The 26,744-nt window shown below is 40.7% G+C and overlaps 1 protein-coding gene across 1 annotated transcript in view; it reads left to right on the top strand.

Moving 5' to 3' along the window:
- The window catches only part of cdh13 (cadherin 13, H-cadherin (heart)), a 310,913-nt gene that overhangs the window by 228,270 nt on the left and 55,899 nt on the right, over window positions 1–26,744 (top strand). The window contains exons 10-11 of the mRNA XM_087177984.1: window positions 14,557–14,739; window positions 14,825–15,078. Coding sequence (XP_087034110.1) covers window positions 14,557–14,739; window positions 14,825–15,078 — 437 coding nt within the window. The remainder of the gene's footprint in view (window positions 1–14,556; window positions 14,740–14,824; window positions 15,079–26,744) is intronic.

Here is a 26,744-nt window from a genome sequence, read left to right as displayed (position 1 = left end):
TGTGTGTGTGTGTGTGCGTGCGTGCGCGCGCACGTGTGTGTGAGAGAGAGAGAGAAGGTGGAACCTGGACCTGTAATCCCAGGCTAGCCTTATGCACGCAAGTCAGAGAGCCTGTAACACAAAGCCTGTTGCATGCAGTGCTTCTGTAAGTTATTTATAACGAAAGGCTGCTTTGTCTTTTTTTTTTTACCCAATTAGCCCAAACCCATGATATTTACTAGTAGCTTATCCGAACATGCCCAACCCATAGATTATAGGTGGACCTGCACAGCACTACTACATATTGTTGCATTGGCTGATGCAGACACTTTTTAACTCTTGGGATCGCTTGACAGATGAACTCACTATTTCAATCCTCAGCAAATATCACTGCACAGTCATACAACTAACTTTTTTGTCAAGTCACCTTCACTATGCTCAGTTGCCCCCACATTTCATGTACACATGCTTTCACCAACTCAAAGATGTAAAGAAAAAAAAAAATATATATATATATATATGTAAGTGGTGTCCTTTAGCTTTTTCATACATAAATATTTTTGTCTTTGTCTGCTAAAGGTCATGCTGAGTAAAAGTCCTGCACTTATCACAGGTAGCAATTTCAAAGGAAGTTTCCTGAAGCAGTGAGGAAGAGAACAATATGGCCCTGCTATTGCTTCTTTTACCCATGTCATTGACTCATTACTTATCAAACATATTTATAAAGGGTTGTTATTAAATATGACATTTGTGTTGTGCTTGCAGTGAGTACACTGAGAAAGTACAGTGCAAATGGGGGAGAGAAAGGAGGGGACATTTTTATTGATTTTTATTAAAAACAGAACTTTCTTCACTGTGCCTGGCTTGGGGTGGTTGTTCTTCTTACAAATCACCTCCCCAGCCTCAGAAAACATCATCTCACATGGCGCTGAGGATGCTGGTGAACATAAGAACTTCAGTGCCCTGTGGTACAGGTGAGGATACACAAGTTTTTGTGTATGGAGCGAATCCTCACTTTTCTATGCTACTCTTACTCATGTTACTTCTACTCCTAATAATAAAAAATTCTCTGGTAAACTCTTGTACAAACTCTGCTACATTGACAAACCGTGAACCAACTTACCACCCTCAGCACCCTAAGTGCTGGGTGTCAAGGCCTTGAAACAACGTGACGTGTTCCTGACAATGAGATGCCTCGAAGTGGCGCTTCATTTGGCCAACCCCTTCTTACACAGGACACGCCTTGGAGCCTTTGCTTCAAACCCCCCATCCCTAATCACAGGGTGTACATATGTGTGCAAAGAACATATGTGACATATAAGAACGCATCATGACCCCCGCATCTGAGTGATAGGGGTGCAGAGGCAAGATAAGGGAATCTGTGAGCAGGCGTGGGAGTAGATGTGTTGTGGTTCAGTGATGGTTTGTTTAGTCAGCAGTGCCTTGGGGCATTAGTGAAAAGCCAATAGACTAAACCGGTGCCTGCGAGTCACACTATAAAATAAAATGTACATGTACAAAACAACTGAAAATAGCACACAATAAGTTGTACCTATTGCCTGTTTGTGTCAACTCATGATGAATTTGTCAAAAGCTGCCACTATGGCTGTTTTCTTTTCCCTCTTCATCCCTCTTTCTCACCTCTGGAGGTGTGAAAGCAGGAAAAAAGAATGAGGTCCTGTAAAAAATAGATAAATAAAATTAAAATTAAAAAAAAGACTCTCCTTGCACCTTAAGGTGCAGTTGTAACATTGAGTTGTGTGGTTTTTAATGGAAATGCCCTAAGCTGTTGTCAGATTCTGAGACACATTGTGCTTTGCCCCAGCCAAACCTCCCCTACAGCCCTCCCATGATGCATTGGGGTGTCAAGAGAGCTTGTAAGGAGCGCAGCTCAGATGTGAAATGTTACAGCTCAGAGGGCTCGGCAGGGCCATGCAGAGTGCACCATGTCCGTGTCCCAGTTAATGTTCTCATTTCTCAGCAGGAAGAGATCCGTTTAACGGCGTGGAGAAATGGAGCTTTTAAAAAACAAGTGTTTGAAGGTGCTAAGCTCCATGTATAAATCCTCTACCCTCCACTCTTCCTGACCGATTCCAACCTGCAGATTAATCATCTATGACCTCTGAGATGACCGCCATCACATTGTGAGTGTGTTTGCGAGTGTGTATCGCTGCTGAGTCTGTGTCGGTGGCAGCTCTCAAGCTTTCACCGTATAAATTATTTAACTAAATACTCAAGTCTTTTTATAGAACTTTCCGAAACCCTTTTCTTTATAAGAATCTTGAGTTGCCTTTCTGAAGACGCCACCTCCTACAGACCAGATGTAAGCTTTAAAAGGCCTTCTTCCAGTTTGTGAGCTGAACTCAAGCAGAGAAAGACAGAGAGAAGGATGAAAAGATGAGTAGAAAGAGTCCAACATAGAAGATACAGGAGAGAGGAAAAGAAAAAAAGAAGCAAATGAATGTACAGGAGAATGTGCTCTGTCATGTTATTATTCATTACATCCACTGTAGCTGGGTTTTATCAGTTGACATTTTATTTGAATTCAGCAAACATAATGCCCATGTAGGGTGCCTCTGTTTTCCCTCAGACCTACCTACTGCAGTTATATTCATAGAGACAGCTATTCATAAATTGTGAAGTCTCTGCCTAGATCCTCAGATCTGCCTACAGGGACACTGTTCTTTTCCTCTCAAATTCATCTTTCCGCATTGAAGTTTTTGAAGTTGTAATGTTTAAGAATTACAGAACATGTGAAGATCATTTTCATGCTTTTAAAATGAATATTTTTCAGCTCCTGATTATGGTTTATAGTAGATATGCTGTCATTAGTTGCTATTGACTAACATAAACAAACAGGAAAAAAAGTTTGGAACCCCTTTTTTTTTACTTATTTTGAAAGTTCTTATCCAGGATTTGGAGCCTTTTGTAATGTAGAGCCATGACAGTAGGTTGACATCCACGCAGGACACAGCTGTGAAGCTTCAGGCCTCTGGCAGCAGTTGCTTAATATTTTAGAGCCAGTGTTGCTAGGAGACACGCTCTTAACTTCCACGGTACGCTACTGACTGGAGCATGTCACTTCCCTGTTTTGTCTACGAGCATAGATACAAGATAGTTTTCTTTTCCCCTTTCTACACAGGCACACAGAGCATTGGTAATGTACCATTAGCAATTTAAGACATCCGTCCATTTACAATGTCAAACATTTGAGAGTCTCCATCATGGTATTAATAGGCTATTTCAAGCAAAAAGTGGGAGCTAGCAAGCTAGGCTCACAATCATCCACATGGATACTTGTTAACATTAGCAGTGATTCTAACAGACATTTCTTTTCGTTTATGTTATTTCAACACCTGCTGAGTCATGGCTGCCCCTCCAAACTTGGTGTTGTGTTTGTCCCACATTGTAGAAAGGAAGGAGGGTCTAGCTAACATTAGCTGCCTCTCCTTAATGGGACCACCACAAATCACAAGCTCAAATCACAGATGGGACAAATCAAAGGCCAACAACATCTGCTTCCACACTGGTCAGCTGTTTGTGTGTCTGTTGGTGTTACTTGTAAGTTGTAATAATGTAACTATTTACAGATTTAGATATACAGGGTTGTAAAAATATGAAAGTAAATTAAAGTCAAACCAAACATTAACTGACTCTAAACCGCAAGGAAAGTTCAAATGTAAATCAGCGCTCTCTCTTCAGACGTGAAAAGAAGTGAAGAGTTAGCTGATGTTAAATGTTGCAATTCAACCTGCAACCTGTGATTCTGAAATTCAAATGTATAGAGAATCTTTAAAGCCTTTCATGAAAGATTTATAATCAAGTATGCCAAACTGCCATTTCCTTTCCGCTTATTTAGTTCTTTTTTAAGGATGAATGATTCTATCTTCCGTTTTTAAAATCATAAAAATCACAAGCTAAGGTAGCCTTACTGCTAACATATCCTTATTACTTACTAGGACATGTATTACATTCTGCTACCAAAGTGCCTTCTGTAGGGGATTGAGCTCAGACCTGATTAATTTTTATAGCAAGGGTCTAATCCTGTTTTATTTTTTGTTTGAAGAGGGGAAAACTGATATGGATTCCCTTGGTAGATCTGTCATCTGAAAGTTCCTGATATGTATGCTCCTGCAACGAAAATGGATATTTCTCCTGATGAATTTCTTATCTCAATCGCAGCTGGGGTTATATTATCTCTGTGTGTTTACTCTTAGTTTTAGGTCCACTGTCTCTGGGACATTTTGTGCTGTATTGAATTTTATATTACACTGTCTTACTCACATACTTGGGAATTTTGTGGATATTGTTAAATTTTGCACTGGTTAATGGTGGTATGTGAGGAGACACTGACATACTTTTGTGCGCTCCCCCACACTGAACACCTTTTGACCTTCACGTTATTTCATTCTTCCTCGTCCACCACTGTCCTCATCCCCTCTTCGTTCTCTTCCTCAGCGCTTGCTCTACTTGTCCCGTCTCCTCTCTGGCTCTGCTAATTCTACGCCATGTCTGACTGCGCCTATTTCCCCCTGCTTCTCATAACAAGACCATGATGGACCTTATCACTCCTGTCACTCAAACTCCCTGACAGCCAGTCTCTGTATTTTTTTTTTTATTTGCACTCAATTTCTCGGTCTTTCTCTGAGCTTGTCTGTCTTTCTGGCTGCACTCCCACTCTCCCTCTCTCTTTTTCCTTACCTCTCTCCTCTATGATGACCAGCAGAATATGTTTGCCTGCAATCCATCTGTCCCGCTGATAAAGACCTTAGTGGTGATGGGTGTAGCACCAGGCACAGGGCAGCAGGGCCCTGTCAGTGCTGGTCTGTCTTGGGGGATGGCTCACGGGTGTCACAGATTAGTCCGGGCCTTGCATGATTGCTTCACTGGCTCTGAGATACACACTGTGTTTACCCTGGGTGATACAGTGGCATAGTTGGCCAGAAATCGCTGTCACAAAAAGGAAGGGATGGGGCAGGATTTGTGCCCTATCTGTCAGGTTAGAGGCAGGTTACGAAGGACAATTGTACATATGTGTTTGTTTGACTGCATGTGTGGATACAGAGAATAGACATATGCACAAACAAATCCGGTTAGAGTAAAGATGTGCTGAGTGTGAGTGTGTGAGTATGTCCTTGAAACTTTTGCAATTTTAGATTTAATTTATTGGTCAGATTTTCAGATGGAGGAAAATCAAAGTCCACTTGTTAAATTATTAAAAATCAGTCATTTTTGCACAGATTTGCAATCATTTAATTCTCCATTCATCAGTCTACATTTGCTCAGTTATTTCATCATCCATAATTTGGTAAGCCTGTATATACATTAGGAAGTAATATTTATCACCGCATGCTGAGCAGCGATGCTGCATAAAACAGGTCATGATGGGTATTACCTGGTAATTCTATTCAAATGCTAATAATGTGATGCCTCTTGACATCTCAGTCCTTTTGATAAAGACTGAAGATGCACTAGAAAAGAACTGTGAGAGACCACTTAAAATGGCCAGCCACATTGTCCATCAAGTGTTAAGTTTGCTCAGCGGAATATTAATGTGTTAGAAATCTTAAGGCCAGCTGCCTGTCCACACACAAGCTCACAGTGGGCTTATCTGAAAACGTGGAGAGTTTTTCACAGTTTTCTGTTTCAAAGGAACTGCCTGCTGATTTCTGTCATCAGATATTTAATTTTTTTGTTAATTTGTTGGCTATAGTAGACTTGTTAGTTAGCATTATGCTTGTAGTATTGTTGATATTATGTCACTTATTTAGTCTTACCACTTTACAGAAATGTGGGACCCCTTACTGACATTATTTGCAGATTCAATCTTTTTCCAGTAGTCTTTATACTTGTAAAGTACAAATGAACATCTCATCGTAGATCAGTAGTGTGGATAAGAGTGAGTTATCTACGGTATATGATCATATTGTTCCAAAGCATAAAAAATGTATTGTTGATTTATTTGTTATTCTTATATTTTATTTTTCATTTGTTACTTGTTAATATATATTTATATCACCATCATATTTACCATCAGGGCAATTCGGGGTTCATTATCTTGCCCAAGGACGGTTCTGATTAGTGGAAAACCTGCACTACCTCCTGAGTCACAGCCTCCACAGGTGGCTGCAGTAATGTACCATTTTGTTGTATGCTGCTGCCATAAAATATGAGACAAAGAAGAAAAGTCAGGCAAACAAAAGAAAGTTTCAGCAGAAATGTCTTCAAGGAAGACATGTCACAGCAGGAAGAGCACAGGTGTAAATAATGAAAAGAATGATGACTGAATTCCATTCAGCAGCCTCAGTTTCAGATCCTGGTGTGCTACATGCTGCCTCACTGTCACAGTCATGGCTTACCGGGACACCTGCATAGAGCAGACATTGTTAATGTTACTGGTAACACCTGCTTTTCCTACTATGACAAGTAACACATATATGCTGTGAGAAAGCCCCATAGATCAATTGTTAACCTGTTACCAGAAACCCCCATTGTTGTGCACAAGCCCACAAATAATGTACCCAAAATGAAAAGGTTATTGTTTTTCTTCTGATTACAGCATAACCTTGTCTCCTTTGAAAGGAACTCTGAATTTTACAACCCAAGAGTCAGAATCAGTATACGAAACACTGAACCAAAGTTACAGAGGCACAAACACTGTATGTGTGTATGTCAGTATTTCTTATCAGTATCTTATATATAAAGCCTGTAGTAGCACCTAAAATGTTTGCACACAGAATCATGAGACATTCGAACAATGTATAATTTGTCACGATGGTGTGAAGAGTGAGTCCAGTCGAGACCAAAAAAAACACCTGCAGTGGCACTACCAAGAATTAAGCATCTCACGGGATTTGACCGTGTATTTTAAAAGATTAATTGATGTGCAGTTCAAACAGTGATGACAGTGAAAAAGTGTAACAATCCATTTCTTGGCTTGATAGATATATTATATAATATATGATGTCTGGTGTGGGAAATTCTCAGAATAAGTAAAAATAGAATAGAGCAATAGATTTTAAAAAGGTGTGAAATTATAAAGGTGAGGAGGCACTGTCTGTGAATAACTGTGAGTTATTCATGGCATGCGGTTTAGCAGTGGTTGCATGATTGTAGACGTACAGTTTTGACATGAACAGGGGAGGACACTGAACTATGGCAGAAATTAGGTGGATGACTGTCACATTGTTGGTTGACAGAGAGTTAAAGACTCCTAGAGGAAGAACCCTCCAGTGTGATCATTGAAGAGGGACTGTCCAGATAGATAACCAATGTAATACATCCGCTATAACGCTTAAATTACTGTCAGTGCTTTTAAAGCACGTGGTTATTTGAATGAAGATTATTTTCTTTCTTTTTTTTTTTTTAACTCACCTAGTCTGACAAATATGAGGGCTGCCATGTTCTGCAAAGGTAGAAAAGCGGTTTTGCTGAATGTCATCGAAAATCTGTCTTTGGAAACAGCCTGAGCAGAAGCTGTTGAAATTTAATAAAGATACAGGTAAGCTCATTAACTCTCCAGGCACACTTACTGTATGCAGGATTAAAGATAGGGGGAAGGGTACAAAGCAAGGTGTGGGGTTAGACAGAGCGGTAAATTGCCAGTGCCATACACAGACACCGTATAAGATTGTGTGGGAAGATGAATGATCATGTGCATTTGGTTTCATTTCAGCTTCATGCAGGCACAATGAAAATGGTGCCTTTTTTACAGATTTTTGTCTGTCTACACCTTGTTCTGCTGAGAGTTAAGCTGCTTTTGAAAGAGGATAAAGAAAAGACAAGTGCCTGTTTGAAAATGTACATGATTCATGTTTATCTCTCAGGGATTTCTTTCTAAATTCTACTTTTATTTTTGTGACGTCTACCTCCGAATTTTATTACAAAGGGGCCTAGAAATACAAAATTAGTGCATGTCTCTATCATTCAGAGTTTAAGACTTTTTTGTGAGATGTTCCCTCTAAGGTGTAACATATTTTTTCCATTTGTGTATGGTTTTTCCTTCTCTAGATAGTGTGATAGGATTTATCCACCATCTAGGGAGGATCAAAAATGTAGCAGAAAGATTAGGTGGACCTAGATATAGCTAAGTGAGCTACGTCTCACTATCTCTTTCTAAGAGATGTGTGAGAGTGTGAGTGAGAAAGTAGCCAACATGCTCAGGAAGACAAACTTCAAACTGCGCTGTTGTAGTGCGTCCATGCTGTGATGTGGCAACTGAGCTACTTGGAGGCAAAAATAGTTTTGTGTTGGGAGGTTTAATGTGATGGGTTGCAGGTATGTGTTCTGTTGTCAGAGAAAATCTTTGGGGCAGCAGGGACATGTCACAAAGTACTTTCCATTAGGACAGCTGCTCAACTGTCTGTCTGGCTACCTGTCAGTGCAGCCCCAGCTGCCATCTGTATTCATAAAAACATTCTGACAGACATCCAGGAATCTAATAAGTTCTCCATTCATCTCCGTGTGTGTGTGTGTGTGTGTGTGTGTGTGTGTGTGTGTGTGTGTGTGTGTGTGTGTGTGTGTGGCTATGTACTATCGGTAAGAATATGGTGAGTATCTGATGGTTCATAGCAAACAACCACTTATTTTTCTTTCTTTCTTTCTTTCTTTCTTTCTCTCTCTCTCTCTCTCTCTCTCTCTCTCTCTCTCTCTCTCTCTCTTTAGGAGAGTTTCTATCCATGTGTATTAGGCACACAGCTCTGCACACAACACCACAACAGTCAGACAAGAAGAAAAAGCTCTGGGTCAGTGGTTTGTAACAGGCAAACAATGCCATCTGGCAATGAAAGACAAATTAAAAGCCTGTATAAGAAATAAGAGGCAATTTCCATAGTAGTGTTAATGAGCCACAGCGCATTTAGTGTTACTCGGTAAAGCTGACAGATGTGTGTATTCCTCTAAAGCCTCACATCTCTTTCTCAGGCTCTTTGCCAGAATTTCAGGCTTCCCTTGCACCTCCATCTGTCTGAGAAGAGGGACACAGAAGGTTGTTGACAGTGTCATGATGGAGGTTGTGTGACATTATATTGTGTTTTCAGAAATCAATCAGCTGTTTTGCTTCACCTTGCAGATGTTTACTACTTCAGGTAGGTGTACTAAAACAGAAGCAGAAGACCAATTTTAGGTTGCGTATTCTCACACAGCTTTCACTCAGCATCCCAGAGTGAGTGAACAAGTGGTGAGCACGTTTGACCATGGTGGCAGGTTGTGCTCTTACTGTTTACTACATTTTTTCCTTTTGCTTGATTTGCACCAAATTCAGACTCTCAGACCTTGTAGAAGCTAAACCTGCAGCAACTGGGTTTCATTGGCAAGCAGAAGAAACCTGCTACTGTAGTATCTTCACTAACATTTAATGGCACTAACTATAGATAATAACCTATTTTCAATAATGACTAGAAATTACTTAGATAATATGAGGTACAGATTGTACTTAAATTATGTTATTCCCTGTTACTATATATGTAATTGTACAATAATCACAGCTCAAATACCTGGTAAACTTAGCAATTACTGGCTGTAAAACAAAGTACCACCTAGCCCAGATTTAGTTTTGGGTTTGTTTCTCATTAAAACTTATCTTGTAGCAGTGGAATCTTACCATCCTCATTAGGATCTGTTCACACAGTCCGCAACCAGCCCCTGGTTATTCATTTTAAATGAGACAGGAGTGGGCAAATCCAGAGATTGGTCGTTTACAACCTTAACTATTTATCCAATGTAGTGACAAATACGATTTAAATTATATACTATGTATGAGGCAGGGAGTGAGGTACTTTTTACATGATACAGATATAATATGATGCAGAATTTATTTAACCATGCTCATTTAAAGGTCCATTCCAGTGTGATTTCAAGCCTTAGCTTTTAACTATATTTCACATACTCTTTCTACTATTTTCTGACCCTTTCTTGCACTACAGTTTTAGATTTTGGATGTATTTTTCCTGATGTTCCAGACAGACCGGTTTCTATTCAGTTCTGTATGGTATGAAAGTGAATCAGCAATATGTTGTTGTGTAGTAATGAAGCTTAAGGACAGATTGATATGAAATAAACACTCTGTACCACATAACCGCATAACAATAATGTAGCTTTGACATAAATGAATGCAGACGTGACTTCACTCTGATGGATTAGGCACGTATGCAAGTCTGAAGTCCTAATAGATGTTTATATTGATATAAATACACACAAAGATGCTTTGAGCAGAAGGAAAAATGCCTTCAAAAAGTCTATGCTGTAACGTACAGGATGTGACCATGAAAAACCTACCCTCCCTTTAAGTGCAAAAAATCTTACAACTAACATTGTGTTTCTACAGCATGTTAACATGAAAAATGAAGAGAAGTCAAAAAATACACAGATTACATGTTACTTACCATATTAACAAACTAAGATGAGCCAGCATCACAGTCATAGGTGTAGAACAGAACAAATAAAATGTACAGTGATGAAACTGTCAACTGAAACTTGAACTTATCCATTTATTTAGCTTTTTTTTTAGGTTGTTGTGCCTCAAATGTCTAACACCAAGTTAAATCTTGGCAGCATGACATTACCCTGAAGATTTATGGGACAGATTATTGAAAAGTCAGGCATAAAAGGAGACAGGAAACAGAAAATCAATGCCACACTGTGTTTTTACTCCTTGGAATGTTAAGTGTCTGAAGTGCAGGGCTCTTTGATTTATGGCAACTGCAACTCTATCTATCTATCTATCTATTCATACACCCTACTTACAGTACTGTGTTTACATGCGAGTGTATTTCCTAATGTGCATTTGTTATAAAAATGTGTTATTTCTTAATTATTTAAGATCCTTGTGTGTGTGTGTGTGTGTGTGTGTGTGTGTGTGTGTGTGTGTGTGTGTGTGTGTGTGTGTGTCTTTATTCTGCTCTTGGCCTGCACATGGATAAAAGCAAACTTGAGGGTAGACCCATTTTTCCCATCTTTTGCCATCTCTCGTCTCTCTCTCTCTCTTAATGTGTTTAAGTCCTTTCAGGCCAAGAGCTCTGCCTCGTAGTTTGTCATTTCCTTCTAGTCTTTCAGGTGACTGGTTGCTTTGTGCTCCAGGTGGAATTGGGGCCTTATCAGTGGCAGGGCAGGGGCCCAGTGGCCACATCACACAGAATACAGCATTTCCTCCAACCGCATGACTGCCCCACATGATTAAACCCAATCTGCCCGGCTGTTGTCTGTGTGACTGTACTTTATTTTGTGTGTGTGTGTGTGAGGGATGGAGAGAAGGAGAGAGAGAGAGAGGAGGGTGATGAGCAATGCCAATGACTTGCCTTTGTTACTGATCACATTGCTTGTGTGTTTGAGTGTGTGCTTTAGGTGCATGTCGGCAGAGGTTAAAGTGGGATTTGGTGGGGGGGGCTAAGATTCGGGGGTTCTATTTAATTCCAGTCCAACTCTTTGTCATGTGAGCATTAGCCAGGCTGTTCACACCAGAACTGCATTTGTCCGCCAGTCAACAAAGTTCTTTTTTTAATCACACTTTTTTTGTGTGTTCCTGGATAAGTAGGGCGTTGCTTTTTCTTTAGGAAAGTTAGAAGGACCAACACCTTGTGCAATGATCTACCGGACGGGGCTTCCCTCCTGCCTGTGTGTGTGTGTGTGTGCATGCATGCATGCGTGCGTGCATGCATCTGTCTTGCTCTCATTTATTAACTTATTAATCGAAGGTGCTGGAATGCACTTTAACCCCTGCCTCTAGGTAATATTTGTAAAATGGCTTTCATAACTTCAAGGTTCCTCGCTGAAGCTAATGCAGTCGCTATTCAGATTTAAATTCCAGTGCATCCCACTTGCTTAAAACATAAGCACTGGGCTCTTTCAACAGCCTCCTAATTTTCACATAATGCTTTTGTACCAGACTGCTGCAGGCTTACTGGACAAAAGGACCAACAATGCCTGTTTGGGTACAAACATAACCTCCTTCTTTAAAGAACACAGTGTTTCCATCCTCTGTGCCCTAAATGACTGCGAATGGTTCAAAGCGTTTTTTTTAAACAAGCTTTGGATGAATAACAAAAGGGAGAAAAGAAAGGAAAGAAAAGTAATCAATGTTTGTCTCTCTTCAGATAAATGCATGGAGCCAGGCAGTGTAAGGCGGTAAAAGGGTAATCTGTGAAACAACAATACCGTGGGCTGACAGGAGACGCAGTAATCTAGGCTGGACCAGCACTATCCTTAAACAGAGTGTTCTGTGTCGGAAAGATTACACTGTAAGCTCTGACACCATAATGGTCCTGACACAAACACACATACACACACTCACAAAATTGCTTTGGCCTGCTGGAGCTTCTGCAAGGGTATCCATGTCCACAATGTAGTCTTTAGTGGGAGAATGCATTGATAGGAATCTGACTGAGGTCTGCTGACAACAATTAGCAGAGAAGGAGGTGAATTAAACTGAAAAATAAATGAGATGCACTGTGAGAAATTATGAAAAATGTGTTTATTTTGTTGTGCGCGCTGTTTGTCCATGCATTCAAGTGTTTACTGTCCTGTGAATTAATGTTTAGGCAAATGTGTTTTCTTGGATTTGACTGCAGAATGTGTGACTGCAGTAAATTAACTGTTACATCTCTTTACATGTTTTGTTTGTCTCTCTGTTTCTGTCCTTCTAGAAGTTTCTTCCCTCTGTAGTTTGTGAGGGTTCATTCATTCATTAATTCCCCCCCCCCCCCACCCCTCTCTTAGGACTGGCCCTATAACAGCAGAGATACTCTCTTCTGCCTGGGTGCCCTGCTTACATATGACAATGACGAAAGCAAAAATGTCACAAACAATAACAAACATTAAGGCCCCTGTTTTAATCGTGCAACCACAACGACGAGCACAAAGCAGTAGGCCTTGAGTGCACAAAAGAGCTGTATAGATATATAGATCAGAGGGCGTGGTGATTAACAAATATACTCACACGCAGCAAGTCACATCACTGGTGTTCGTTACAGTGACACATGACGTCAACAGCTCGACACATAAAAAGTGGGTTCCACAGAAAATCATATTGTTGTCTGGATGGTGCAGTGCGGCATGATACATAGCATGACAAATCTGCAGCCAGCAAGGCCGGCGGGTGGTGTGGTTTTTCATTTTAACTTGTACAGTGATGATAGTAATAAAAAAAATAATATGTTGATGAAGCCATTTATATGGAGACATCAATCTGACTATTTCAATTTCAGTTCTACTGTATCTGATGTCATAAGCTGTCACATCATATCTTAAAATGCGACGCTGCAGCATTTGCACTGTTTTCACGAATAAAACGTGAAACACCACTTTTGCTAAAGTGATGGCTGGAAAAGGAGGCAGTGACTCACGAGATTGATAAACCACTCAAACTGAGTTGTTGTGGTGTGTGGGCTCATTTTGTTGCACCCTGGTTTCACTTCCACGTGATTTAGTCAAGGTAAACACAGTGGACAGCTGTGCTTTATAGCTGTAGATTTATCAATGTGTCATGTCCTGCTGCTTTCAGATTTTGCAGGAATTTAAAGTCATAGTTCTGGTTATTTGACGTGGGGTTGTGTGAGGTACTTATCCACAGTCAGTGCATTACCTGCAGTAGGTCTACATGGGCACCCTTCCACTTTGGAGAAGCAGGCAGAAGTCCTGGCCCAGAAGCTGAGCAATGTAGTGCTGTGGACAGGGACAGCAGAAAAAAAACATCACTTTATCTCGCCATCAAACCGTCCTTTATGAGTCTGATCTGCAGCATAATACAGTGTGCGGCATAAGTGCACTTATTTGTAGGAGCACAGAAGTTCAATGGTTGAGAAATTATAGTGCCAAAGGAAAGGCCTGTTGGACCGCAAGATAAAGCAGTGAAAATATTCAAAATATATTGTTCACTTAGACTGATATTGATTTTTTTAGGTAGCTAGAACGTTTTGTTCTGCTGTCCCCATCCACAGCAGCACATTGCTCAGCATCTGTGCCTGCTTCTCCAAAGTGAGAGCACAGTGACTTAAGTCTACTGCAGGTAATACACTTACTAGGGATAAGTGCCTCATATATCCTCATGTCAAATAACCCAAACTATCACTTTAATGAACTAAAGGGGAAGCTCTTCACACTGTTTAAAACAAGGAATAAACTCATGCAGTGATACTAGGAACTTGGCCACAGTGATTCACCACAAAAGTGAACGGACAATCTAGCGACAAGTGTATATATACTGCAGCAGATTGTTAAGATGACAAGGTGATCATGCACAGGTGCGTAGGAGAATTGGCGGGAGCAGGAACCAGGAAGCCTCACCCAGCATGTCCACATACACAAACAGAGAGACGGACGCAACGGAAACAACGGGAAGGGGAACACAGTGAAAACAGATGGGAGTGGGCGGAAGGCAGAGCAGCCTAACATTGTGCTGCCTCTAAAGTTCACATCACATTCTGTCTGAACACACCTTTAGATTTACAGCACCTAAATCAGCTCCTTATCGAAAGTCTTCATCTAGGCCATCCTCTCTGTCACATTTTATAGTCTCTAGAATCAGGTATCTTCAGTTCTCTTTCACTAATGATTTTATCTTTCTCCTGACCCTAACCCTAACAGTTTGAGGCATCTGTGAATGAGGGCTCGACGGGGGTGGTGGTCAACCTGACAGTAGACGACAGAGATGATCCAGCCACGGAGGCGTGGAGAGCGATCTACTCTATAATAAACGGAGATCCCACACAGAGCTTTGAGATCCAAACCAACCCAGACAATAATGAGGGAATGCTGTCAGTTGTCAAGGTAAAGTCTTCCAAATGCATTTATATATTGCACTACAAAACATAATCATCCTTCCATTAACTTACCAACTATTTTCCCCATTCAGCCTCTGGACTACGAGGCCACAGCGTTCCACACACTACTCATCAAGGTGGAGAATGAGGATCCTCTGGTTCCTGATGTTGGCTACGGCCCCAGCGCCACAGCCACTGTCCATGTCACAGTCCTAGATGTCAACGAGGGTCCCGTCTTCTTCCCGGATCCCCTGACAGTCACCAAGATGGAAAACATCCCTGTGGGCAGCTTTGTGGCCTCACTCAATGCTACAGATCCAGATATATTACAGATACAAAACATAAGGTAAGAGTCGAAGTGAGACTAATTGAAATCGAGCTGCAGAATATCGCTTGCCTTGTGTATAAGCAAATGAGATGCGAAAAAGCGTGAGAGAGAGCTTGTTTGTGTTGTGTGATTGAATGTCATCTGCTGTAGCTCGGAGCTCAAAATTGTCAGTAATGAGCTTTCTGATTTTCATTCATTTTCTCGCTGTTCAGTTGAACAGTATTATCAAGAATGGCTTGCTAATGAAACTCTTTGAGAAGGACTTTTAAAGCCTTCTTTTATATAAAGGCAGGTTTTGTTATGTCAGCGGTTTGCTATATTCTCCCTGTCAGATGATTCTAACAAGGTGATCTGGCATGTAGCAAAGTGCCAAAGAACCACAGTTTTAGCTTGTCAGATCATCATTTTCCTGCTGTCTTGACAACTCAATCTGTGGGTTCTCACCTCTGTCATGTGTTTCTGAGCCCTCATCACGCCGCCTTTTTATCTCCTCATCCCGATTCCATTCCTATATTCTCCAGTGTTTCCTTTGCCTGTTGCTGCTGCTTTCTGTCTGTGTTGTGTAAACAGATGAAATATATTGCCTGGACAATCGGCAATTTACTGACACAGGTCAAACCGTTCACCTCAGTCAACCGTAAAGTCAAAGTGGGGCAGCTCATTAATTTTAACTCTGTTACAGAAAAATCCCTCTTTCAAATATTACCATCATAACAGGAAGGCTATTAGTTTCACTATGTGCTACAATAAAAATTGTTCCTCTTGCTGCCAGACGGAGCCCCATAGCGTGTGCTGCAATATTCTTTTACAAGATGGAAAAGTCATCATTGCATTTATTGGCTTTCAGACCTAATTTATACTCAATTTAGATAGCTCTTTTTCTGCACCCTTGGCATTATCCATCATGTAAAAATAGTGTTAAGTAAACACATGGGGGATAATAATGACCCGGGGAAATAAAACCCACCAGATCGTGACTTTACTGTAAATTATTGATTGGGCTTTATGTACTATAAAATGTGTACTCACTTTGTCAGTATCAAATGCTACATAACAGGAGTTGACACTGAGATCACTTGTCAGGTCACATGACCATATAAATTTGAAAAATGTCTCACAAACTTGAATAATAGGACAAGATCAAGATATGATGAACAGTGTGGGGCCCTAAAGTTTATTAAATCTTATGCTTAAGTCGGTGTCTTTTCTTTCATTTATTTAACCTTAACAGTCGTGTTAACATTTGGTGATAAGCAAAAAAAAAAAAAAATGAAAGTATAGACGAGTCAACCAGTGGTCACTGTTAAAGCACACCTTTGTACAGTATGTGAAGTATGTCCACTTCACGCAGAGAGCGTTCAGCCATGTTCTTCTCACATGCATTTGAGGGAACAGATAAGTAGTGACTCATTTTACTCATGCTGTATCCACTTAACCACAACCTGATGCTTCAAGCATATTTTATTACATTTTACATGAGTAACCGTAGTGACTTTGTGTCGGGCTCTGAACACTTCCAAAACGTGGGTGACCTGCACTCAGCACTGTGCCTGGACACATAGCAATCCATCCAATAGTTGTCAAGTCATTTCACTGAAAACGTCAAAGGATCACCAAAGTTGTTAGGATTCATCCTGGCACCATGGATATCTGCACCAAATTTCAAAAGCTGGGGATATTTTTGTCTGGTTCAAAGTGACTGACTGGCACTACCAGCCATGGAGCCCAGCTGCAAGCATGGCTTAAAGGAATCTTAGATCAGTAGTACCCTGTAGGTTTTTTCTAAATTGATATCGTTGGAACCACAAATCATATCACTTAAAGTAGAAATGTATATGCAAAGACATGAAAGTTAAAAGCCAACCAGCCAATGTAAACAATGATTTTATGTATCAGACTATCCAGGAGTGAGGGAAGCCTCAACCAAACCCAGTATGAGGTTTATATTGTTTTTCTTCATTCTGCATTCAGTCTTGCATCTTATCTACTTGTCCTTCAGTAACACATTCACCTCTTCTGAATAGCACTCCAGCAGAAAAAGTTTCCACTCATGCAATACTGAAGTTTCAATAGAATGTTGTTATTGAACAAACACTGAACAGTATAACGGCCTGATTTTCTATATTACTCGCTCAGGTTGATTTTTAAACTATATTGATCACATAAAAGTGTTCTCTCAAGATTTTGGTGATGTTTCATCTATCTATAGCCACAGAGGGCTCTGAGTTTTTGAAATCTTCGTTGCATCTTTGACTCTTCTTCCAAGACATAGATCTGTATCTTTCTAACTTTATCCTTCCAGCTCCTCTTATCTTCCGCATACATTTCTGTATTTATTTCATGGCCTCTGTGTTTGTTGTCGTTTTATCCTGTGACATTTTTGGAATAACTGATTTTGAAGTGTCATAACTGTGACCTGCAGATCGAGGATACTGGGAAAGACAGACAGTTGGAGAGTCGGATATGCAGAGGTAGCGCACACATAAAAAACAAAATCAGATCTGTTTACCTTCCTCGCTCCTTCCCTTCCTGTCTCTGCATAACTGTGCAAGTAGCGTGCATGCGTGCGTGCGTCTATCAGTGTGTCTGCCCCTGGGATGCGTACATCAAATGCATTTGACATAGTACACAATCGGTCTGACTTGCTGCTCAGGGTCCAGCACAGTGACTGTATGTGAATATTTGTGAGAATAACATTCATGCTTTAACCATTAACCTCAGATCCAGTTTGTTAACACAGAGAATGATAATGCACATAAAGAGACCTACTCATGCTTACTTTATATTTTCTATAACTGTCTGGTCTGTGCACTTTTTGTTAACAAACAGCATGTGGAGAAACACAGGGTCATAAAGTGGCCAGCTGCTAAATTAACTTAAGCAACTCAACTCACTGCGTAGGCCTGTTGTTACCTGGTGTCCTCCTGTGAATTATAATAATTGGAGCGGTCATCCATGTTCTTAAATCTGTGCAAATCTGCCATGTGTGACATTTCTGGGTAGCAGCTCGACCCAAAAGCAGACCCTGGTACCACCCAGACAGAATTAACACTCCAGCGGGAAATAAAATATTTGCCATGCTACTTTAACTCAATTCATCAATTCAGGTGGCATTTTAGCCAGAGCCAAATTACAGGAGGCAGCTCATCACATATTTTGCTGAAAGCTCACGTGTCCCTCGTCACGAGCTGAGCTGATTAAACTCCCTAAAAGGAAGCTCAAGTCTTCATGCACATAACCTTACTGACGCTTGCTGTGTTCCAAGTCCATACTAAATACTTATTGCATACAGTATTTACTATACACTAATTGTAATTTTTGCAGCTAGTCTACAAAAGATTCCATAGTCATTTTTTATTTGCTGTGACATTCACAAAGCTGTTCCACCACCATCCACAATCAGTCATAATGTTTTCCAGCTGTGAACAGCTCCATCATTTTCGTTGTGCATTGTACTGTGGGAGAAACGTGTCCATCAAAAATCGAGCATTTTTAATATGCATTCTGACTTTTTTTGAGCATACTTTATTTTGTCACTTTTCCAGTGTGAATGCATAACATACTCCAAACCTGCTGAGGGCACACTGAATTTAACTTTAAAAGCCCTCCACACCTGTGGTTCCCCTCCTCTTGTGTTTTCACTTATTTAACTGATTAGACCTCTTCTCAGTACTGTTTTACCAACATCTATAAAACCCTGTACAATTCCTCCTGGTTCATTGCAGCAAATTACACATTTTAAAATGATTGATCACCACTTGCAGTTTTAAAATCACACAACGTCCCCTATAGAAATATATTCAATGAGCAATGCAGGAAAATTTGCTTGTCTCACACACACACACACACACACACACACACACACACCCAAGCAGCAATTCAGCCACCATTCATTTTATTATTTACACCTGTGCTTCTCCTACCGTCAAAATGTCTTCTGTGAATAAGGTCTACTGTCAAGGAGTCAGCAACGTGATAAGGAACAGGGAAGGTAATGGCAGTGGCTCAAATTCTAACAACAAAATCAGAGAATAATCTGCGGTAACTTTTGTCTGTACATACTGAAACACTGCTTAGCCGATGCAGCACAGGTGTACATGCAGGTGGTGATGACAGCAGCAGTCAGGTGACCTACAGCTGCAGGAAGCTCACTGAGGACATCTGGAGGGCAGGAACACAATAGCAAAAGGGGAAAAGTGGTGTAGGAGTCATTATGACACTTTGTCCATAAACAGTAAAGATTTCACTACAAATTACCTAATGAGGCATAAATCACTGCAGTTTCAGTCTTCATACATGTTTTACACAGGATAACAGAATGAAGATCAAGCCTGAAGACGACTTTAGTTTGAGGTCCAATCACTCAAATTGATTGATTCAGCATTTGATTGTATTTGAAGTTGAAGAATGCAGGAATAAGCTACAAACTGCTGTAGCAGTAAGAAGGACCAGGCTGTGCTGTGAAGGGTTCTCATTAGCCTGATTTCTAGCCCACAGCCAAGCAGGGTTAGTCAGGGCTATCTCATTATCCAGGTTATTACGCGGCTTTCCTTTACCTATTTTTTTCCTAATGTTGTTAAGGAACAGGTTATTTGCCCGCAAGGGTGTAACATTTCAGCCAATAAATAAAATCTGTTACACTTTGACCACAAACACTTTGAAGTAGCCCAGATTCTGATGAGCCCCAAACGGTCTCACAGTCGTTAATGATCTCATCACTTCTCTGCCTTCCTTTCATAACGTTGATGATGTGAAGGGAAAGATTTTCTGGAAAAGATATAATTAAATCAGAATGATAAAAGAAATGTTCCACACAACATCTACCGTTCACATGAGTCACATGATGCAACTATAAATAGTTTCTTTTTTAAATATTAAATAGCATTAATTAAAACATTGCTCAGGGCAAACAAGAGTTATGTTTTTAATTTGCCTTATTTAGCACAAGGGTGAAATGAATAATTAAAAACAAAAACAGAACTATTTGTCTTTTCTGATGCATCACTATATGCCGCTCTTTCCCTCAAACTGACCCTACATAGTCTCCTATTCTCCCTCGTAAACAGACAAGTTACATAATTACACCAAATATGAGTCGTTTTTAATCCTGTTCAATATTTAGGCCAAACTATTAGGCTCTGGGGGGATTTGACTCATGTTTCTGCTGAAGAAGTTTTCAAGTCCTCTTTACTGGTTTAGGGCTTTAGTTGAGCAAAATGGTTTTATGAGAGTGCAGAGGAAGACGGCAGACACTCAGTGACAGCATGGACTGGAGACAGGGAAAGTTAGACTTGTTTTTGACTCTGGTAAACCTCCAACTACAGAAGTGTTTTGCTTGATGCGTGGGCACTTGACATTGAGAAAATGTATTGCACTTCAGGGTAGATTTGTACCCTGAAATTTGGAAGAAAGTTTAGTCTGAAAGTTTACTCTGATATTCTTCAAATCCTATCTTAAACTCGGCTCTTCACGCTGCTGTGGTGCCAATCCGGTCGGCTGTGAAGAGAGGAGCAAATAATTTGAAGTGTCATTAGGAAGTTTGGCTAATTTAATTAGGTCTCATTTCCAGCGACAGGACTCTCATCAGTTGTCGAATAACTATTTACACTCAAGTAATTGGTGCTTGATGGGAAAAGGAGACTGCGTTTTCAGCAGAAAATAAGGAACCTCACCTGCACTCATAGCCTTAGTTTGAACACAGCAGTGTAGAACTTCTCTGCAGAGTTGAGACTGACATTTGCCAGACAAGAAAATTGTTTTTTGTTTTGTTTGTTTTCTTGTTATTTGCCTTGTTTAGCGTGTGTGGTTTGTGGTCTTTTCTTTCAAGCGATCAGAGTAAATATTTGCCGCTCTTGTACACTAAAAGCAGACAACAGGTCGAATCATACCAGACATTTCCAAGGGTTTTTCCACCACATTGAAAAGCTGTGGAGAGAGGAGACAGAATGACTTGAACAATGGTTTGATTGAAAATTTGAAGGGAAAAAATAGAAATGAAAATAAAACCAACTCCAGGATGTTTATGAATGTACATTTTGTTACACAGCACCATACTACCCAGGTTACCCAACACTCAGAGGTCTCAAGCCTCAGCTCCTTCTCGACTGTGACTTCTCCATCTCCTGCAAAATACATTTAAGTTGTGTTCTTCGTCTTGCTTTTGAAAATAGAGAGAATCTCAAACAGTTGGGTTATCCATTATTCAGTAGCTACCTGTCTACTTTCACTTCTCACTCTGGTCATATTCAAGTTAAAAGGGATGGGACTTAAAAGAAGAGGGATGGGGAGCTGGAATATCAGGCTCCATAACTGGCAGGTAGCTTTGAGGAGCCAAGGTAAGTAAAGAGATGAGGAAAGAGAGAGTGTGAGACAGATCGGACAGACAGACTTGCGAGAATGACTGTGTGTGTGTGCGCGCGCGCGTGCGTGTGTTGAACACTACTACTAAGGCTTGAGAGAGGTCAGATATTGTGATCACCTGCACATCGGCCTGAAATTGTCGCTGTCTGCACAGGATAACCAAGGAGGACAGAGAGAGATAGAGGATGCAGGACATGAGAGAAAAACGACAGCCACACACACCAAGAGAGCAAACTAAATAGGATATAATGCATTGAGTAGTAGATATGCCGGGCCAGTTAAATATGCTGGTTGCTGCAAAGTGCACAAACTACACAGTGATGTGGATGAAACAGGAGAATAAAGAGAAAATCAATGATGAACTTTTGCTAGCTAATTCCAAAAGTTATCCCCAAGTTCAAAGTGGCCATGCACACACAGCAGCAGAGCACATTATTTTGGCCAGAAGTTTGCCACAAAGAAGTGAAACACAACTCAATGCATTGAGCCTACAACCACTTTATGTCTCCCTTTCTCTCAACACATCACATTAAAAATTAACCCTGTAAAAAAAGATGCACTAACTGGGTCACCCACACAGCTTAAGAAATTCTGTGTGTAGGCTAAGTCTTCAGAGTTCAACAGTAACAAGTGTGAAGAAGCATTAGTGGACTTTTTAAGTTCTTTAGTCTTCAGCAACAATATCTGCATACTACTACTCTACACAGTTACACAGTCTCACACCATTTTTTTCCTGAAGTCCTTGTGCAGATTATAGTTAGTAGCCCCGGTTCAATCCAAATCCCAATGACAAACCTTTTTTTTTTTTTAAACAGTTTTAGAAATTTGTATTCACTCAGATTTTTCACTCAATGAAATTTCCTTTCTTTTTTCTCTTTTTGTTTTCCTCTTTTGAGCTGGTGGTGAAAGGCCACCCAGCCACTGAATGTTTTTTCTTTTATGAATTCTTCAGGAAAAACAACAGATCAATTGCATTTACTTTAAAGGCATTCATTGGTTATTTATGTGGAAATGACAGTGAATTTCTCCTCATCACTCCTCAACAATATTCAGGTCATCACTACACAGAGTAGCCAGTCCACCATCATGACTTTGACCATTCAGCAGCATGTGAAATCTGTGTGTGACCAGATTTTGGTTTCTGTTTGGTTCTGTTCTGCTGTTGTTTTTATGCTCATCCACACTATCTCTTTTACATCTTATTTGTGCATTAGGAGCTGGAGATCATGTCTCAGCCAAAATTAATGTAATTTGTGAAGAGGCACAAATTCCATAAAATGCCATATACCAGGCCCTTTGTTATAACTTTATCCTCTAGTATGTGCACAAACCATTGGTCCATTTGACAAGGGGGTCCTAATATTCCAGTATATATATTTTTCAGTATAATAAGTTCAGTTTATCAGTGTATTCATTCAAACAATATCCACTCTGTACTAATTAGTGAAAAGAAATAAAAATGCTGATGCAAACTTATCAATCCAGGCTGTTTAAGGGCCCTCTCCACACTGGAGCCCTGAGTAATCAATTCCACTGTTCCACCCACTGCGCACAGAGGATACTAGCTATCATGCCTGCATGCAGGCTTCACCTGTAAGCTGCCAGAAACACTGCATTCCTGCAACTAATGGCACATATTTCCTACAAATATTGTTGAATCAATTGTTTGCAACTATGTTGAATTTTCCCTTTCATTAAGCCCTGTCATTTAGTTTGATAAAATACACCTACACATTTAAACATCCTTATTTATGCCATGGCTCAACTCCAACATAAAAGCAAACAGGGGAGGCATGTAAACTGGGGAACGTGCTTCTGATATAAATTTAGTTTTGCGGTGAACAGGCATCAATACGTGAAATCAATATTGTCCTTTTTCTTTGTAGTGCTGTAAGAAAAAGGACAATTTGAAGTTTGAACCAATTCTCAGTTTCTGTCCTTTGTCATCAGAAACTGAAAACACAATATGTATGCAATCTACAGATGTTCGTGACCTTAACATAGCCTCAACTAGGGAATGGCATGTCAGTCTCAGTAATGAGCATTTTAGTGAGTGCTTATTGCATGAGACATGTTGAAAGGTAATTCTATTTTGCTGCAGTTACTTTAACGCAACGTTGTTACTGTACTGTTTGAGGCAGCATTGCATCATCTTAAAGAAGAAGATGAGCTGTCTTAGAAAAACTTCTCAAGGATATGAGTTGTAGCTTTTCATTTTAAAGTCACCGTGCGGAGCGGGATAGGCTGAGGCACACAGTCTCCTCCATTTTCTTTGTCTCGCTTCTTCCTGTCCTTCTGGGACGTGGAGGGGCTGATTACAGGCTAATCAGATGTTTAGATTTGTTTCTCATTTATAGCGGCTGAGTAAACACATGCTGAACGTGTGGTAAAGGAAAGAAGAGTGAGTGAGTGGGAGAGAGAGAGAAAGACAGAGTGGGTGGGAGGGAGAGGCTTTAGTCATATAGTCAGTGTGCCAGGAAATAATTAAAACAATCCTAAAAGATGCCAAGAGGAACAGACAGAGAGAGGGATGCTGTGCTGTGAAGCAGGAGTAAATTGCTTTTCTTCCTGTTAATTAAAGGGTTATGGTTTTCAACTGATGCAACGAGGTTCTATTTTGCACCTTAAATTGATAATAACTTTTTTGTTCTGTGGTCTGTTACTCAAGCTTACTAATTTATGAAAATTATGTTACACTCGATGAGGACGGCACACTGGTGTCACTTTATGTGTATGCGCAGACACACTCTTGTACATACAGTGGCTGGTGTGCTCTCTCTGTGCAGTCGTGTGTCAAAGGAGTGTCCTTGCATACTCGTCTCTGCTCCTGCCAGATATTGACAGTGCAAACCTTTTATTTCATCTTTGATTTTCAGCCCGCAGTCTGTCTGCTCTCGCTCCACTGTTGCTGTTAAGTCGACACAGTGGGTCTTTGTTCAGGGTACTCAGCAGAGCATCTGCAGTTGTTGAGTGGAGCTGGCAGAGAGCCTCAGCTAGACTTTACCTGGCTCACAGCAAACAATAGTCAATGGGCTGAAAAGAGCAGAGAGAGCCTCTGAGGCTTTTTGAGGTTGTGTGAGAGGTAAATCAAACTTAGGCTGAATCCATATTCAGTCACACTCTTACACAGGTTTCACTCAAGTTAGGATGCAACACTGGGTTGGTAACTGTGGGGGGGACAACAGGCACAGCAAAGAGACTGTGCTTTCTGGTGTTGCCACCCATGAAGACGTGCAAGGAGGAAGGTGAAAGAGAATAATGGAAGAAACAGAAATGTAAAGTGGCTTCTATCAAAGGCATCATTAGGACGGGATAATTTTCTTCTGTAACCACCAGTCTTTACCTCTCTACTGTGTCCCTGTTGTCTTTTTTTCACCTTTTTCTCCTTTATTTCACATTTACAGAACTGATGTGCTCGTTGCTACTTGCATCATTATCGTACAGCATTGTACACTTTCATTTAAACTGCCTCACACACTTCCGTTCCCGCCTTCTTTTGCACCTTCTCCTAGGTTCACATACTTTTCTCACCGGCACGTACAAAAAGACAAACCTCGACTGAGTCTTCGACAGATGATTGATGCGACGCGTGCCAGCGTTTGCTTTCTCAGCGCTGTCACATTTATTTCCCCTGTATAGACCTGCTGCACTGTGCTGATACAGAGCAGAAATATGAACAGGTGTGACGTGGGTAATTTGTCCTCATGGCCTGGAGCATTGGTTGGCTAAAAGTGGGCAGCTAAGCTCAGTTTAAAGTTGAAATCCAGCCCAGGGTGGCTGACTGTGGTCTTTGTACGAGACCCCGAGGAATCACATATTTTTCAAACATAATGGCTTCAAAGCCAAATTCTCTCTCTCTCTCTCTCTCTCTCTCTCTCGCTCTCTGATGAGAAAACAGGCAAAAATAATAAAATGTTATTATCGCAGATCAAAAGGTATGCAAATGTTTTTGACCTTTGACTTATATTCCAGTAAATGACCCACTTAAGCTTAGAAACACATGTTCAAAGTGAAGTGCAGTGCTTGTTAGTATTCCTTTATGCCATGTCTGTTGGTGGAGGCCCTGTGCGGTCTGAACAACTGAGTCCTACACTGCGTTGGGTACCTGGTACTTTCAGAAAAGATTAATTAGATGGGTCTGGCCTCTAAGGTCTGCAAGCAAAATAAACATCAGAAAGGTATTTTAAAAAGTCATCTGTACTAGCTTGATTTTATTTATCCTAGCATTCAGCAATTGTCTGACCACTTAAATCTCCATATGGGGTCTGCAGATTTGGCCACTGTAGTCCAAATAAGCTCTCTGTGAAAACCTGGAATCTTTTGAAACAGCTCATTAGCGTAAAGAGAAGCACAGAAGTTCAATTACCATTAAATCCTCTTGCTACGTCAGAAGGAAATATACATCCAATATGTCTGTGTTTGTTGGCCGCTTAGTGCTGAGCCAGTTGTGTACAGTGGGTTTTTAGAGCTTTTTCACTGAAAATTGCTTGCAACAATCGAGCCTCACCGTGAGAGCAGTGAGAGTGAAGCAAAACAGTGAAGTTGCAGGACATGAAACGAAACAATATGCTGAAATACACTATAACACCTGAAGAGGACTGCAGAGTGAGGTGGTGATTGTCTGTGGTGTTACCACAAGCGGCACTTGTCACGAGTAGTCATGTGATCCATTGTTAACATGACGATATAAATCAAAACCGCATCATGAAGGTACCCATACTGTGTAAACTGTGAGTTTGTTCTTTAGTGATTTTCACCATTTATTTATATCTCCAGGTTCCCTATCATACTCCATAGGAGCTGTGAGCACGTTTGACTATGGGACAGGTCAGGCCACTGGTCTTCTATAAATGTGATGGGTTGCATCCAAAATTGATTTAGAGATAACTGGTTTAACGGTGAGCTCTGGCATTGAGGGTTGTGGGAGTGGGATGGTTACAGCTTTGCAAAACAGGATCTGTACGGCACAGCTGATTGCCAGAGAAGAAGTAGAGTCGGGAGGAGACGGGTGGAGATGGAGAGGGCAGAGAATTCGTTTTTATTACACACTTATTCACAGTTCCAGTGTCAAGCGTCCCTGTCTTATCTGCATTCTCAGTCCCTCTCCTTATCTCACTCTCCCTGCTCAGCTCCTTTCCATTTCTTTCCTCCTCCTCTTTCCTTCCTGGCCACAAATTTGGATGAACTGTACAGTTGTTATGGCCAAAACAAGTCGTTAGAGCCCCTGTACTTTTATTGCGCATTTCTTGATTGATGCCCTCATATCTATTGCTCACACACACTCAGCTGCTTTCAGATATAAACCAACTATTAGCATTGGCACT

The sequence above is a fragment of the Seriola lalandi genome, unplaced genomic scaffold (assembly GCF_002814215.2).
Source record: "Seriola lalandi dorsalis isolate HSWRI2012SDOR001 ecotype SW California unplaced genomic scaffold, Sedor1 jcf7180002054671, whole genome shotgun sequence".
In the NCBI taxonomy this organism is placed as follows: Eukaryota; Metazoa; Chordata; class Actinopteri; order Carangiformes; family Carangidae; genus Seriola; species Seriola lalandi.
This window is presented reverse-complemented; position numbering and strand designations above follow the sequence as displayed.